Source organism: Syngnathus typhle, linkage group LG12, assembly GCF_033458585.1.
Source record: "Syngnathus typhle isolate RoL2023-S1 ecotype Sweden linkage group LG12, RoL_Styp_1.0, whole genome shotgun sequence".
Lineage (NCBI taxonomy): Eukaryota > Metazoa > Chordata > Actinopteri > Syngnathiformes > Syngnathidae > Syngnathus > Syngnathus typhle.
The window spans coordinates 8,482,835-8,496,440 of NC_083749.1; the positions used below are offsets into that span (position 1 = coordinate 8,482,835).

General features: G+C 38.7%; 1 protein-coding gene across 1 annotated transcript in view; it reads right to left on the reverse strand.

Moving 5' to 3' along the window:
- Window positions 1-675: 675 nt before the first annotated feature.
- LOC133163828 (ephrin-A5b-like) overlaps window positions 676-13,606 on the reverse strand; it is a 52,929-nt gene continuing 39,998 nt past the window's right edge. The window contains exons 2-5 of the mRNA XM_061294084.1: window positions 9,217-9,509; window positions 4,389-4,454; window positions 4,222-4,302; window positions 676-3,470 (exon numbers count right to left, since the gene is read on the reverse strand). Of these exons, the coding sequence (XP_061150068.1) occupies window positions 3,346-3,470; window positions 4,222-4,302; window positions 4,389-4,454; window positions 9,217-9,509 (565 nt within the window). The 3' untranslated portion in view covers window positions 676-3,345. The remainder of the gene's footprint in view (window positions 3,471-4,221; window positions 4,303-4,388; window positions 4,455-9,216; window positions 9,510-13,606) is intronic.

The following is a 13,606-nucleotide window of genomic DNA, read 5'->3' on the forward strand; positions in this document are numbered from 1 at the left end:
TAAAGATCTTTCATGTTTGGACCAAACTTGAATATACAAAATCAATTTTAGCAATGACCTACATTTTAGCAATGATATTCTTAGTTTTCTTCCTTCTTGAGGAAAAAAAGCTGAAAGGAGGTACTAGGAGATGTATCCATCCATCCATCCATCCATCCATCCATCCATCCATCCATCCATCCATCCATCCATCCATCCATCCATCCATCCATCCATCCATCCATCCATCCATCCATCCATCCATTCATCCATTCATCCATTCATCCATCCATCCATCCATCCATTCATCCATTCATCCATCCATCCATCCATCCATCCATCCATCCATCCATCCATCCATCCATCCATGACATGCAGGTGTTTGAAGTGTACTCATGGGAAAAAATGTGGTGATTTATTTGAATTAAAAATGCATAAGCTATGCAGAGTGTGGAGTTAAAAGGCCGATTTGTGGTGAACCTCACAGAACCGTTCCACATTCGTTCGACATTTATCGAAGCTTATTTTTGTTTTTTCAATCTGCATATTACCTTCAGATCCGAAAGTAACAGCTGTTCCCCCACTTCTTCCTAACTCAGTCTGTGTGATCAGGCAAGACAAACAGGCTCCGACTGAGCCTCTGTTATTTCTGTCACACATTTGCGCCACCATTAATGATACAAATCACACACCATACAATGACAAAGAAATATTTATTACACCTTTTTTTCCATGATTGTTTTCATTAGTTATAGCTGCTCCAACACGTGTATTTACAAATATACCCCCTTTCCGTAGAAAAATCTAGCGAGAGACTGAACAGGGAAACATTAGAAGAGATCGGGAGGGGCTAAGAGGTAAACTCACAACAATGTTAAAACAAACATGGAGTTTGAGGAACTGGTTGTTGCAAAAGTAACACAAATCTTTTCCCAAGCAATTGGCATTGGTGGCACAAATTCAGATGAAACAGACACCAAACCTTTTGGACCAACACTCCGAGTGACACCATTTGTTGAAAACAGATAAAACAACTGGCGATAGACATTAAACACATCTCCTGAAACATTGTTGCAAAAAGCTAGCGGCGATGATGAACAAAGGCGCACTGAAATATATTTCAATAAAACACCTGTATGAACTGGAGTGACTATTTCAAAACAGACTCGTTTTGTAGATTTAAGAATCCATCTGGTGCTCATGAAGGCCCTTTTCATGATTCATAAGATGACCACCGCATGTTCAGTTTGCTCAGCATTTTCACAAATTTACATCCCAAGGGCGTAATGTATCCATTTTATATAAAATACATATAAAATGAAAGAGTTTTCTCATATCAAACTGTATTTTCTTACTGATCACCCATCAAGAGGGGTGTGAACAAACAATCTAACATTGTATGTTACATCAGATTCAATGTTGGATACACAGTATCCAGGAAACTGGTTGTTTTTTGTCATGGTGACGATTTTAAGATGACTTGAGTCAGATGTACAGAGGTTGGTGGTTGATGTCAGGGAGTAAAATGAAACAAAAAAAATCCATCTTTTAATATCTGCCCAGGTCTACAGGGATGTGAAACAAACCCTCCAAGCACACACATGAAAAAAACTCCACAAAAGACAACAAAGCTATTCAAGTGTGATCATGCAATGCAAATGCAGTTGAGTTAGTGAATGCAATGTTACAAAACATCAAACTTGAACATGCATGTAACCTATAAATGTGTTTAGCACCGATGTTGAGCAGCAATCTAGGAGTAAATATGCACTCTAGAGAGAAAAAGACTCAATTCACATGAAAGTGGACCATTAGACTACAAAATAAAATAAAAAAGTGATTTTCTTCTGACTTTTGTAATGTACTTACAAACCCACTCCCATAAAGATTTTTTTTTGGTATCTAAAAAAAATGGAATCTGACATACGAAATTACTGCCACTCTTATTTTTATATTATTTGTATTTACCTACAAAGTATTTGTCACTATTCTTAAAATGTACTGGACTGACACTTGACCAAACCAAAAACGGAAATAGCTAATAGAACTGTTTGCTTTCTAACCTGTAGGAAAATGGATGTGGTTTACAATTTACCATGAAAGACCGCAAAAAAGAAAAAAAAAGTAGAGCAGTAAGTGTTCCCACAAAATCTGTAAATGTCAAAATTCTATGCTAAAATGAATTATTTTGATTCAGAGGGAATAAAATATCAATTGATGTACTGTACTGCACCATCATGATCATTTATCCAAATCTGTGTTTAAAATGAAAAAGACAAAACTCACCGTTGCTATCTATATACTTCACTTTAGGCATGGAAACATCCCTGAACTCTTTAGGACACGTGCCACTATATACAATAATTGTGTAATGACAATGATTTACAAAAAGAATAATGCAAGAGGAAACCTACAATTGTGACATTCATTAATAACATATTTTGAACACATATTCCGCCATTTGTACACCCTGATAGCACATCAGATTATTTTTTTTCCTTCCTTCCTGGACTTGATAAAACCAAAAACAGATTAAAACAGACAAACACAGACAGACATACAATAGTCAGTATTATCTTTTTTTTTTCTTCCCAAATAAAACGTATTTTATGCTAATAAGCCGCATGACTTATTGTTCTAGTGTGTCTTATTGCCTTTTTACCAGACCGGAAATCACAATAAATAAAGCACATGTTGCCAGGACAAAAAAAAAAAAAAACACAACCAAACATACACTTGATGTATGTGGTTTACTAAAAAACAAATGAACAAAAAAAAACAATACACCTCTAACTTGCTTCGATTCAGACACAAATATGAGTGCTTCTTTAAATGTTGCCAATATACTTTCACCAAAGGCTACTGCACAGTCTCTCAACGACTCACCTGAGGAAGGTTACTACATTGTGGAAGGTTGCCCTCACCCCCCATGCAAGCAAAAATGTCCTTTCCTCCAACACATGCGTCCTTCCACCATCTTCTGACGTGAGATGTTGTCATGTTACTTGACAGGGGTCTTTGAGTGATCCTGCAGCGCTTCCGAAAAAGACTAATGTGTGTGTGAGTGTGTGTATTTATGTGTTTTTGCACAAATAAATGTTTAATATCTAGGAGATGAATATTGAGATTCTGCCTCTTTCCACTCTTTCCTGCCAATGTCACTAGTCAATCACACTGGTTGGCAAAATGAAGTTTTTCATGGTCCCTTCTTCTTTCACTGACAGATATTGTCGGTGTTTCTCTGGTTTCCTTAGAATTTTTTTTATGTAATAAAAAAGTGCTCAATAAAGGGGAGGGGTTGCAGGGTCGGGCAGCCTGTGCTCCAATCAGGACAGTCAATTCCTGGGAGTTTTCTCAGCACGACCGCTATAAAGACAAGATCGCTGCCAGGAGGATGATAGCAAAGCTAAGCAGGAGTACAGAATTGCAGCACCGGGCGGAAGAGTTCACGTCCCTTCGAGAAGGCTCCGGTGACTCGTGACTGATGTCATCTGAAGGGGAAAAATATGACATTATTGCATTATTATTGAGCTGGCAAATTATCAAATACGCCGGGAGGAAAGTGCATGATTCTTATACTAAACACATGTGTGAGTGTGTCTTTATATTACAAATAGTAATGAGAGCAGATAGAGGTCACGCGTGCACTCCAAGTCACAAAAATCTCTACGGGCTCAATAAAATAATAATTTGGATGGTCTGTGGTCTCTAAGGGGATTTCTAAACCACTAGATACGACACTGAGAAGACAGCAATTACGTCAGAAAGTTTACTTTAGAGTTACAGTTTAAGAGGTTAGCTCATTTTCGTAATTTGAAGAAAAAAATGATGAAACTTTTTGGAGTTGGGAGGCCATTAAATGGCACGAGAGTTATTGTTTTCTGAGACATGATTCAAATGTACACAATCAGGTAAGATTTAAATTAAGTATTATTTCTTGAATGTGTGTGTGTGTGTCATGGCAGCAGCTTGCTTTAATAAAATTTAGAGTAAAATTTTATTGGGTATTTTAAATTGTGTGAACATTTTAAACAATTTGCTAAATGAATAGTAAATGTTCCAACCCTGAATTTCCTTCAGGGTGGATAACAAATCTAATTCCAGAATTCTCAAGAGAAGACAAAATTCCCCTAAACCAACACCCCCAACCCTGTCTCAATAAAGGTCTCAACACACACACACACACATGCACGCACACACACACAAACACACACACTTATATGCAGACAAAACCCCACCGACCTCTTGGTTCTAGACTGTTGTGACTGTTTTCGTCAAAGTCGACCCCTTCCTGTACGCTCCCAGAGTTTCGCACACAATTGTCTTGAAACACAAAGAGGAGAGAAGAAGACGTGTGATTACTGAAGTCGGACGTCACACATCTACAGTCCCAACAATGCGCAACTTACTTTGTGGCCTAACAAAGACTTTGAGTCGAAGGCAGCTCCTTCTTCCTTTGGCGTCAGTGAGGGAAGCTGTGGAAAGAAAAATCCAGCAACTATTCAACACAAATAACAAAAATGTTTTTCTCAGTTTTTCTCTAATCTGATATATTCCAAAGAAACTAGATTTGACATTTTCAAGAAATTTGCGGCACAGAGTCAAAGCAATCCATTTTTGTCTGTCACTAAAAACAAGAGATGTAGCTAGCATAAATATTTTTAACATAAATTCCACAGTATTTGACTATTAACTACTAACAAATAAATAAATAGTCATCATTTGTGAGTATGAACGAACAAGCTGACATGGACAATGTTTTTTCACGAGAAAAATTCAACTTTATCTCTCTTTCTGAACTTCCTTCCCTCATCCTGGTATATAAAAGTATTTAGACTCCACATACATGCTTCCAGAAAGCGATTTAATATCATCCGCGTAATTCTATTTCTCATTTTTTCTCAGCATCGTTATGCTCACCTTCATGTGTTTCCAGAAACTTTTGAGTTTCTAAGTTAATTTAGTCATTCATACTCTACTGAAGTAGCCAACCTTCCACTTGGGCCTTTGCTATTGTCTGGAATATTCTGATGTGTCCTCTGGCACAATCTTCATCTGACAATCTCCTCATCTCTCTCTCTCTGGCTTCACATGAGCATAGAAAGACTGACCTCAGTCATTTCCTGGTGCTTAAATGTTTACATGACAAAGAGCTCATGAAAACGTTTTTCCTTTGCGTTTTCTGTTTAGATGACGACTGTCAAAATTTTACCGATGCACATGAAATTGCAAAAATGACTTTGTGATTAATGACACATTTTATTAGTTTCAAATGTCTTGTCCTGTCTGTCTTAGACTGCAACTGAATGTATAGATGTCTGTTGAAACCCGTTCATCCTCATTCATCTAAAACCTCAGTGTGACACATTCAGACCCAGTGTTTCCACTCTTACCCGTGACTGGGGCTTTTCTTTCAAAAAGTGCAATATCAGATGGCGTGGAGATAAAAAGTCATCGTAAACCCTGGCATGAGTGGAATATTGGATGTCAAGTAGCAGAGGGAGGATATAAACGTGTCTGTCCATGTCAACGGCTATCCAATAACTTACAAGTGTCTCTTTGTGTCTGAAGAGTGTGGCCATGATCTAGCAGTGTATTCTTATTTATCTTATTTGAATGGAACTAATTAAAAATTTCTTGAAATGATATAAAAAATAAATCTTGCTTCACTAAAGGTCAAGGCAGACCTGAACCTTTTAGCGAAATCATCCAACTACTGATACAGAAAATATTAGTAAGCAATCAATCTATGCGTATATTTCCAAATGTTACGGAGGACAGCCACACACAAAAAAAAGAAGCTTCATTGTAGTTGTGTTTGTTCTGCAAACAGTGACAACGACACATCAACAATAGCTGAGGCTACTGTCGTGTTTTTGAATGCTAAAAAGGCCAAACCACTTTAGAAATACAAGAGAATAAACCTCAGCAGAAAGAGTAGGAAACACAAAGCTGCTGATTTCTTTTCAACAACTGGCCGCGAGTGCAATTATGCATCATGGGGTGTCATATGACGTAGAATGTGTTGTTCATGACCACATTTACATTTGTCATGTAAAAATTGGCAGAGATTTTACTGTGCTCTTATCAAGAATCGCCCCTTGTATTTATTCAGTTTTTTTTGTGACTGACATTTCATTCTATTGTCCCGTGTTCAGTAACTACCCGCCTCTTTCACAGCAAATGCAAACATCACTTCAGACTCGAACACACCACTGAGGTCACAGTCTGCCTTTTTTTCCAAATCCTCGAGCAACATGGCTGAGCTCCGCTACCACTTACTGAAAGCTCTACCTACAATTATACCTCCACGCAAACCAGTAAGAAAAAAATAATTACATTAAAGAATATTTTAGGGCTGTCACGTGAATGCATCTACCATAACACTATTTTAGCATGAGAAACCTGAAGACAGTAAGGTACAAAAAAGGAACAACAATACTCAACAAAAGAAAAGTGAGTCACACTGACTCAGACTCAACTTTTAAAAACGGTGTACAGTTAGTCACCTTTCTTTTACCAACTCTACAAACAACTCTACTGAATCACACTGACTCAACTTTTAAAAACTGTATACAGTTAGTCACCTGTTTTTACCAACTCTACTCATTGGGGCATATTGCCATATACATACATTTATGCTAAATGTAAATTGCTATTATCATATTTAAAAACAGCACAGACGACATAATATAAACATTTACAATGCGGCATCAAACAAAAAATAAACCTCTAAATTATTTTGTCCATCTAAATTCACAAGACTAAAATATGTTTGGAAAAATGGCACACAAAAATAGAGTTTGTATCGCCTTACGTTCACTATTATTTCAGGTTTGGTGCCAACAGAGAATAGCAGGTCTCTTTGTGAAGGGAATTAGCCAGACCACGATAGAAATACTCGGGGATCAGATGTGTAAGGATTGGTTTATGTCGGGGTCTTTTGTGCTTGTTTCTCTGCGAGAAGTTAAAGGGAAAGCTGCTTGTGCTATTCAAGCTCACGTCATTATCGATGTAGATCTGTGCCGAGTGTACACAAGCGCTGAGCCCGGCCGTTTGAAGAATTGGAGGCTTTACGGGGAGTCAGTCATCTCTCTCACATGGGGCGAGCCAGACTCTCAACTGTCTCCTCTGAAAATTGGATTTCTATCCCCCGAGATTAGGATCAGGCTTCCCCTGCTCAACTACAGCTCTATAAGAAAAACATGCCGCCTTCTAAGGCCTTGAGAAGCCAGGAGCAATGACTTCATAGTCATCTTAGTGACCTTTGGCCTTGCTGGACCAGCCGGCAATTCTGCTCGGCCTTTATGCCGGTCTGCCAGACGGCCAGTAGCCAACAGCAGGTGTCATCTATTTGACGTGACCCCGCCTCCACTTCCCTCCTGCCTGGGGCCAGTGACAATCACCGTGGAGGAGGATAAAGGAGTATCTGTCTCTCTGAGGCAGGCAGACATAACCCCTACCCCCACCTCACTTTGTCACTTACAGAATTCCAACCCAAAGTTGACGTGCAATGCTTCAGCGAGCGATCAGCTATTGTTATTTTTTGTTCCAGTAAGACACCGTCTGTAGTGGGACCAATAGCAGCAGCTGCTAAAACATAGTTAACAGCGTATACAATTAGCATGAGCATAACATAATACAAACATGCAGCTTTGAGGTCACTATCTGATTCTGCATCAGTGAGATATTCAACAGCTGTAGCACATTCTTTTCCTGCACATTATGAAAATCTTTCTGCACATCTGATAGGCCTCCTGTCAACAGCAACAGTCTAAGCAAAGGCTCTTGGGTGTTTCCACTTTTCATCTGTATATGCTTTCCAAAACAAATGTAGAATAACAAAAAGAAAATAACAGACGCAGCAGAACGCTACGACAACATTACAGAACCGTCTGCCTACTCTCGGTATGGAGGAAGCATGCAAACGACCAAGTGAAATTATTAAAAAAATAAATCAACATTAGTAAAATATTAGTCCATCTTAAGCAAAAAATCTTTCGAGGCATGATTGAAAAATTTAATCTCATTTATACAAATACGCTCAGGTTCAATGGCTGATAAAAACATCAGGTTCAATACTGAGAGCCAATAAAAACATCACAGTACCAAAATATTATAGACTTAAAATTTAGACTGACAATTTCTAACAGATTTGTGAGAAACTAAATATTTTAGACTTGAGTATTCTCTGTACATTTCAGGTTTTGCTCCAATTAATTGTTGAATGTCTCTTGGGGATTGCCAAACAAGTTCTTTTTGGTTCCTTCTACTTGTGTTTGACTTGAAGTGTTTTTGAAATACTTCAAATCTACCATCAGGAGCCACTGTATCTAGTCTCGTCCCTCTGTTCTGCCCCTGCAGGGCAGTGACATCACTTAGGAAAACATAAGTTTCCAGCTGCTTGTTTTCCCGAGTTTTCTCACAAGGAGAAAAAAGAAAAAAAGCTGAACTTCAGCCAGTAAGCAACAAAAGACACTTCAGTGTAAAATAATTTTTCTGCTCATGACTTGTGTCTGACTCCAGTGAACCAGAACAAAACAGTTACAGTGGGATTTATTTACTTGTTTTTGCAGTATTGCTCTTAAACATTTTTCATATTTCTAAAAGGTTAACATATTCTATTTGTAACCAAATGTGTAGTGGAAAGTCCAACACTAATGTTGTCTGACTAACAATCAAAACATTTTTGGGGTAAAGTAGTAAATTATAGTATTAGTATGTATGTATAGTATTTGTAAAATCTAAACAACCATCGTGTCTGATGTTGCCTTATTTCTGCAAGTGTCACAATTGCGTGAACTTTTATGACACAAACAGAAAGACTGACCTGATTTACGATTAATTAAAAAAAAAAGAATAGAACGATTTATCAAATGTCATTGTTACAAAATGATGTTTCGAGGCATACATTTTTGTTTTTACTTCTTTTGTAGTCAACACAATTGATTGGCTGACTTTGATTCCCAGTCCTAAAGTTAAATTTTTTATCTCAGTATTTTTTTAATTATTATAAATATATTTTTTATTTCATATGGCTATTAAGAATCAAATGTTAAACAATAAAATATGTTTGACTTTAAATATTCCACAATATTGTTGAAACCTGCACAACATACTAACTCATAGAGTTAGCTCAAGATTGTAAAGACAGACTTAATGAAATAAAGTCATTCTTTTGGGTGATCTGTTAATGATACCAATGAGTAGCCTACAATAATCGCCATCCATACTCACAGATGTAGTAGTACTCTCTGCCAGGACGGAACTCAAAGCCTAATGAGAAGGGTGTAAAGAGCTGAAACTTTTCTGAAAACTTGAGCGGTCCGTTTGAAGACAAAGGTCTGTTGCACTCCCAGCGCTTGAAGCCCTTGGCGGTGTGGTCACATGAGCTGTAGCCATCATAGTTCACCATGTAAAGCACATAACGCTCAGCCCGCTCATCCGACACCGCGCTGATGTAATGCGGACAGTAGACGTCAAGGTAGTCATTTATGCAGACGTCAATGTGGTAATCCCCCCGGTAAAACCTGAAAAACAGACAGAATAAAAGCAAAATATTAGACGATCCGGAAGAGACAGTACTCAACAATAAATAGGAGGAGTTTTGCACATCAACAACTTCATTTGAAGAGCAAATTTGTGCATAAAACTATCCATCCATCCATCCATCCATCCATCCATCCATCCATCCATCCATCCATCCATCCATCCATCCATCCATCCATCCATCCATCCGATTTATTTGTTTATTGCGGGTTAATCCAAAGAAATTTAGGCAAGGGTTTCCAATAAACAATAACAATATGACAGTGTAAAGATGCTCACGCTAATACTAACATCCTGATATGGGAAATACTGGGAGATCTCTGTACTCATTTCTCGATTTATTCTTTTTGACTCATTCACTGCCACTGACAGCTATAGACATCTGCGAGTCCGTTTAACAGAGATGACAGTAAATGAGATAAGATCATAACTCGTAGGGATTGTTTGAGCCCAGCCCTAATGTTGATTTTTCATGTGTTCCTTTAAGAGAGCAAACAGTCACAAAGATGTTGGCCAGACATACCCCAACAGTTTTAACGGTCGCAAAAGCCTTGTTAAAATGTAACAAGAAAATCTGTGACCGTTAAAACAGTAGGTACATATTCTTTGCCGACTTTGAATGAACCCTGATGATGAAATAACTTTCACACCACGCAGCGAGATATGGGCACAATCATTAGCCCATGATGTCTACCGCAGAGTCTATCAGAGTTTACAAAATTACCATTCTGTGACCAGCTCATAAACATATGATGAGCAAATGTCACCACTTGTCAAGAGGATCATATTTAAAAAGCTTTGCTTGTAGTATAGGTACATGGTTCTGTCCAGGGTACACTTATGCTGTGTTGGCAAGGTCTCTATATGTCAGATTCAATCAACCAAAGTCTCTCAGAAGACTCCACTGAATCACTCCAGCACCCTGGCAGAAATCCTCCTGTGAAACCCCTTCATCAGTCGAAAGCCATGTATCAGTGTCAGCGCTAAGCAGTGCTGACTTGTGCTGGTGCAGAACTTAAGGGTTAATTGTCTGGTTAGCATTCGACTTAAGAGGATCCCATTCTGCACTGTGATTTTCACTAACAAATAAGAATGCTTGAAGACAGCTTTTGCAGGAGTTTTGGAAAATGAGGCATGTGTTAAAGCTTAACTATGGCTCCCAATTTTGCCTACTGTAAATTGTGTGGAAAAGAGATGGGGAGTAAAAGCTCAGTAGGAATAAGACAGGTATTCATTCGAGACGAGAATGATTGGAAACATATATTCCCAAAGGCGCCATATAAAGTTGCATATCTGAGGCTTTTAGCGGACGGCGATTAAGGCCATAGCGGCTGGTTGTGTCACTATAGCTGCTAATGGGCCTTGGATCAGTATCACTGACATACTACAGATGTCTTGAATACTGCTCTTGTTCGCTGACAAAGAAGTCATGAAGAAGGGGAACAGGCCGGCGACTGTGTCCGAGCTTCCATTGGGATGGCCGATGGGTTTGCCAAACAACACCACAGGTTTGTTTAGTTTGGTAAGACTGGAACGAGCTGGCTCCAGTTCAGAAGTACGAGACGAGACCTGCTCCACGTGGAGAAGTTGTAGCTGAACCGTAGCCAGGTGTGACTGGAAAAGAAAAAGGTTTGATATACAGCTGTTGCAGCTGACATGTTGGGGTTACATGAGACGTGAGTAGCATGATGGGAGGTGTTCGGGGTATCAAGTTGTCGCTACAGATTGTACATGTGCTGGAGGATTAGTGGCCACAGATGAGTGCACGCGTAGCATTATTATCCACAAAGTATATTCTAATCTTTTTCTCTGATTATAATGTTTTCAAATATGAAACCAAAGACAGAGAAAAATATGGCACTACCTCCAAGATTTTGGTTCCAGGCAAACACATGTCCTCCCATGGACTGAATTTCAGTACAACTTGCTGATATTATGACTAGCGGGGGTCAAGCGGCGCCACGGTATCATGACCTTAGCCAGAAGCAATGGATGGTCTTTCTTTGTCCTGTCTTTGCTGAACCCCATGTGTCAGCTTTAACTTTCCTAGTGTCAGCAGCTGTCTATCAAACCTGACTCAAACCAAAGAACTTCCAACTAGTTAACAATATCGTTTGATACAGATTTTTGAAAATGATCAACCTCTTAGTGCTTAAATCCGGATTATGTCTGGAGTGAGGAGAGTATTTATTCACGGTTTCAACAAGTCCCTCTCAAGTGAACAATTCAGACATCCCCTGAATACAAATGCAGTTATCACCACCAAATGAAAAGTCTAACAGTCTGTTGTGCCTTGCAGTCAAACCTGGAAATAAGTTGTTCCGTGTCTAAAATTTTAGGATTTGGCTCCTTTATCATGGATGATACTTTTGAAATAAAAATACAAATATTAATTAACAATACATTTAATTACTTTTCCAGCAGGGCAGAAAACCCTGACGATTGTCTCAAGAGACAGAAAAAGATTTGACAAAGAGGTGAGAGAATTCAGATTTTACAAATTTTGATTTTACTATAGATTCTAAATGTTTAATAATCCTTTCTCTTCCTCAAATGAAACTGCACTTACTAGCCTTAATAAAAGCTTTGGGATATGAGGCATACAAAATATTTAGAACAATTTTCACTATTGGTGGGTAATATTAAAATGGAAACCATGGGAAAATTGAGCACAAGAAGGTGGCCCAGATGTTGTCCAGATGAACGTATAAATTTGCTTTTCAGCAACAGAAATAAAATACTTCAAACCTACAAAAGACTGACTCAAGATGGATTCAAATAGGCAACATTTTGAGCTTTTACTGTCCTTTGGTTTCGATTAAGAAGGAAGCTGATCGGAGTTTTCCCTCTGTTGATGTCTGCTTTGATGTTGACTATCTTTTCTCTAAGCACATCCGGCATCCCCCACTGTGCCTTCCCGAGGCAGTTTTTCTCCCAGGTCATCAAATACAGATGTAAAAGTGAACCGCTGGCAATGATATAACATACACAATCATTTCAATTAACTCAAAAGAAAACACACTTAGGACGATGTGTGAGAATGGGGTTAAATTGTTTGTTTTTTGAGGCAACTTAGTGACATTGTGAATTTTTACCAGATTTCATTTATTTTAGGGGGGAGCGTCAGCTTTTGGTTTTCTTTTTGGTAGGTTTAAAACAAAGAATTAAACAATCAAACTTTTAAAACGACACTACAGCATCGTGGATCAAAATGGGCCCAGCAAGCTATAATCCTGAATCCATCCTGAGTCGTGGGGATGAATGATTCTGGATTGGTTGAATGACTCAGCTAGTAAAAGGGATTCATCAATGAGTTTGTAACTAGAGCTCTTAGCAAGACACATAACTACAGATAATCCCCCTTTTCAGTCAAGCCCCCCCCCCCCCCCCACCCCAACCTTGTTTGCTTTCTTTATCTCCATCTGTTGTGTTGGCCTGGCACTTTTAAGGTACGGCAGAGCCAGTATGGAGAGAAACAACCATGCAGCGTTTGCTTTGTGTGCATTTGGAGAAAGAGATAGGAAGTAATAAAAAAAGAGAGAAGCAAAAAGACTGCAGAGGGAGTGATGAAAAGAATTTATGAGAGAAAAGAAAGTTATGGAGCAGGTAACCAATAAAAAGAAATGGAGGGAAACATACAAAGGAAAATATTTCCCCGTTATTTATTATGCATTAAATGTGCTTTTAGATGCACTAATTTGATCCAGCGGTGGAAAAGGGAATCGGTGATGGTGTGATGGGCGAGACTATAACTCTTTTGTTCCTTGCCTTGTGACGTCAGTTAAAAGAGCAGCTTTCCAACAGTATTGTAAAACATAGAGATCATTTTGGTCATGCTATAAGTGAAAAGGTGTATTAATATAAATTATCGCTGCACAATCTTACGTCCTTACATTCTACTTGCTTCCTGGTTTTCCCACTAGGGGGTACTCTGCAAATAGGGTAGGAAGCCAAAGGTTCTGACATGAAGTCACTAAACGAGGTCAGGCAATCTGCCCACAGGGTTGGGAGTCTCCATCAACCTCTCTCCCTCTCTATGCATGTCCCATCATTCGTAGCATTGCCGCAAGGAAGTTAA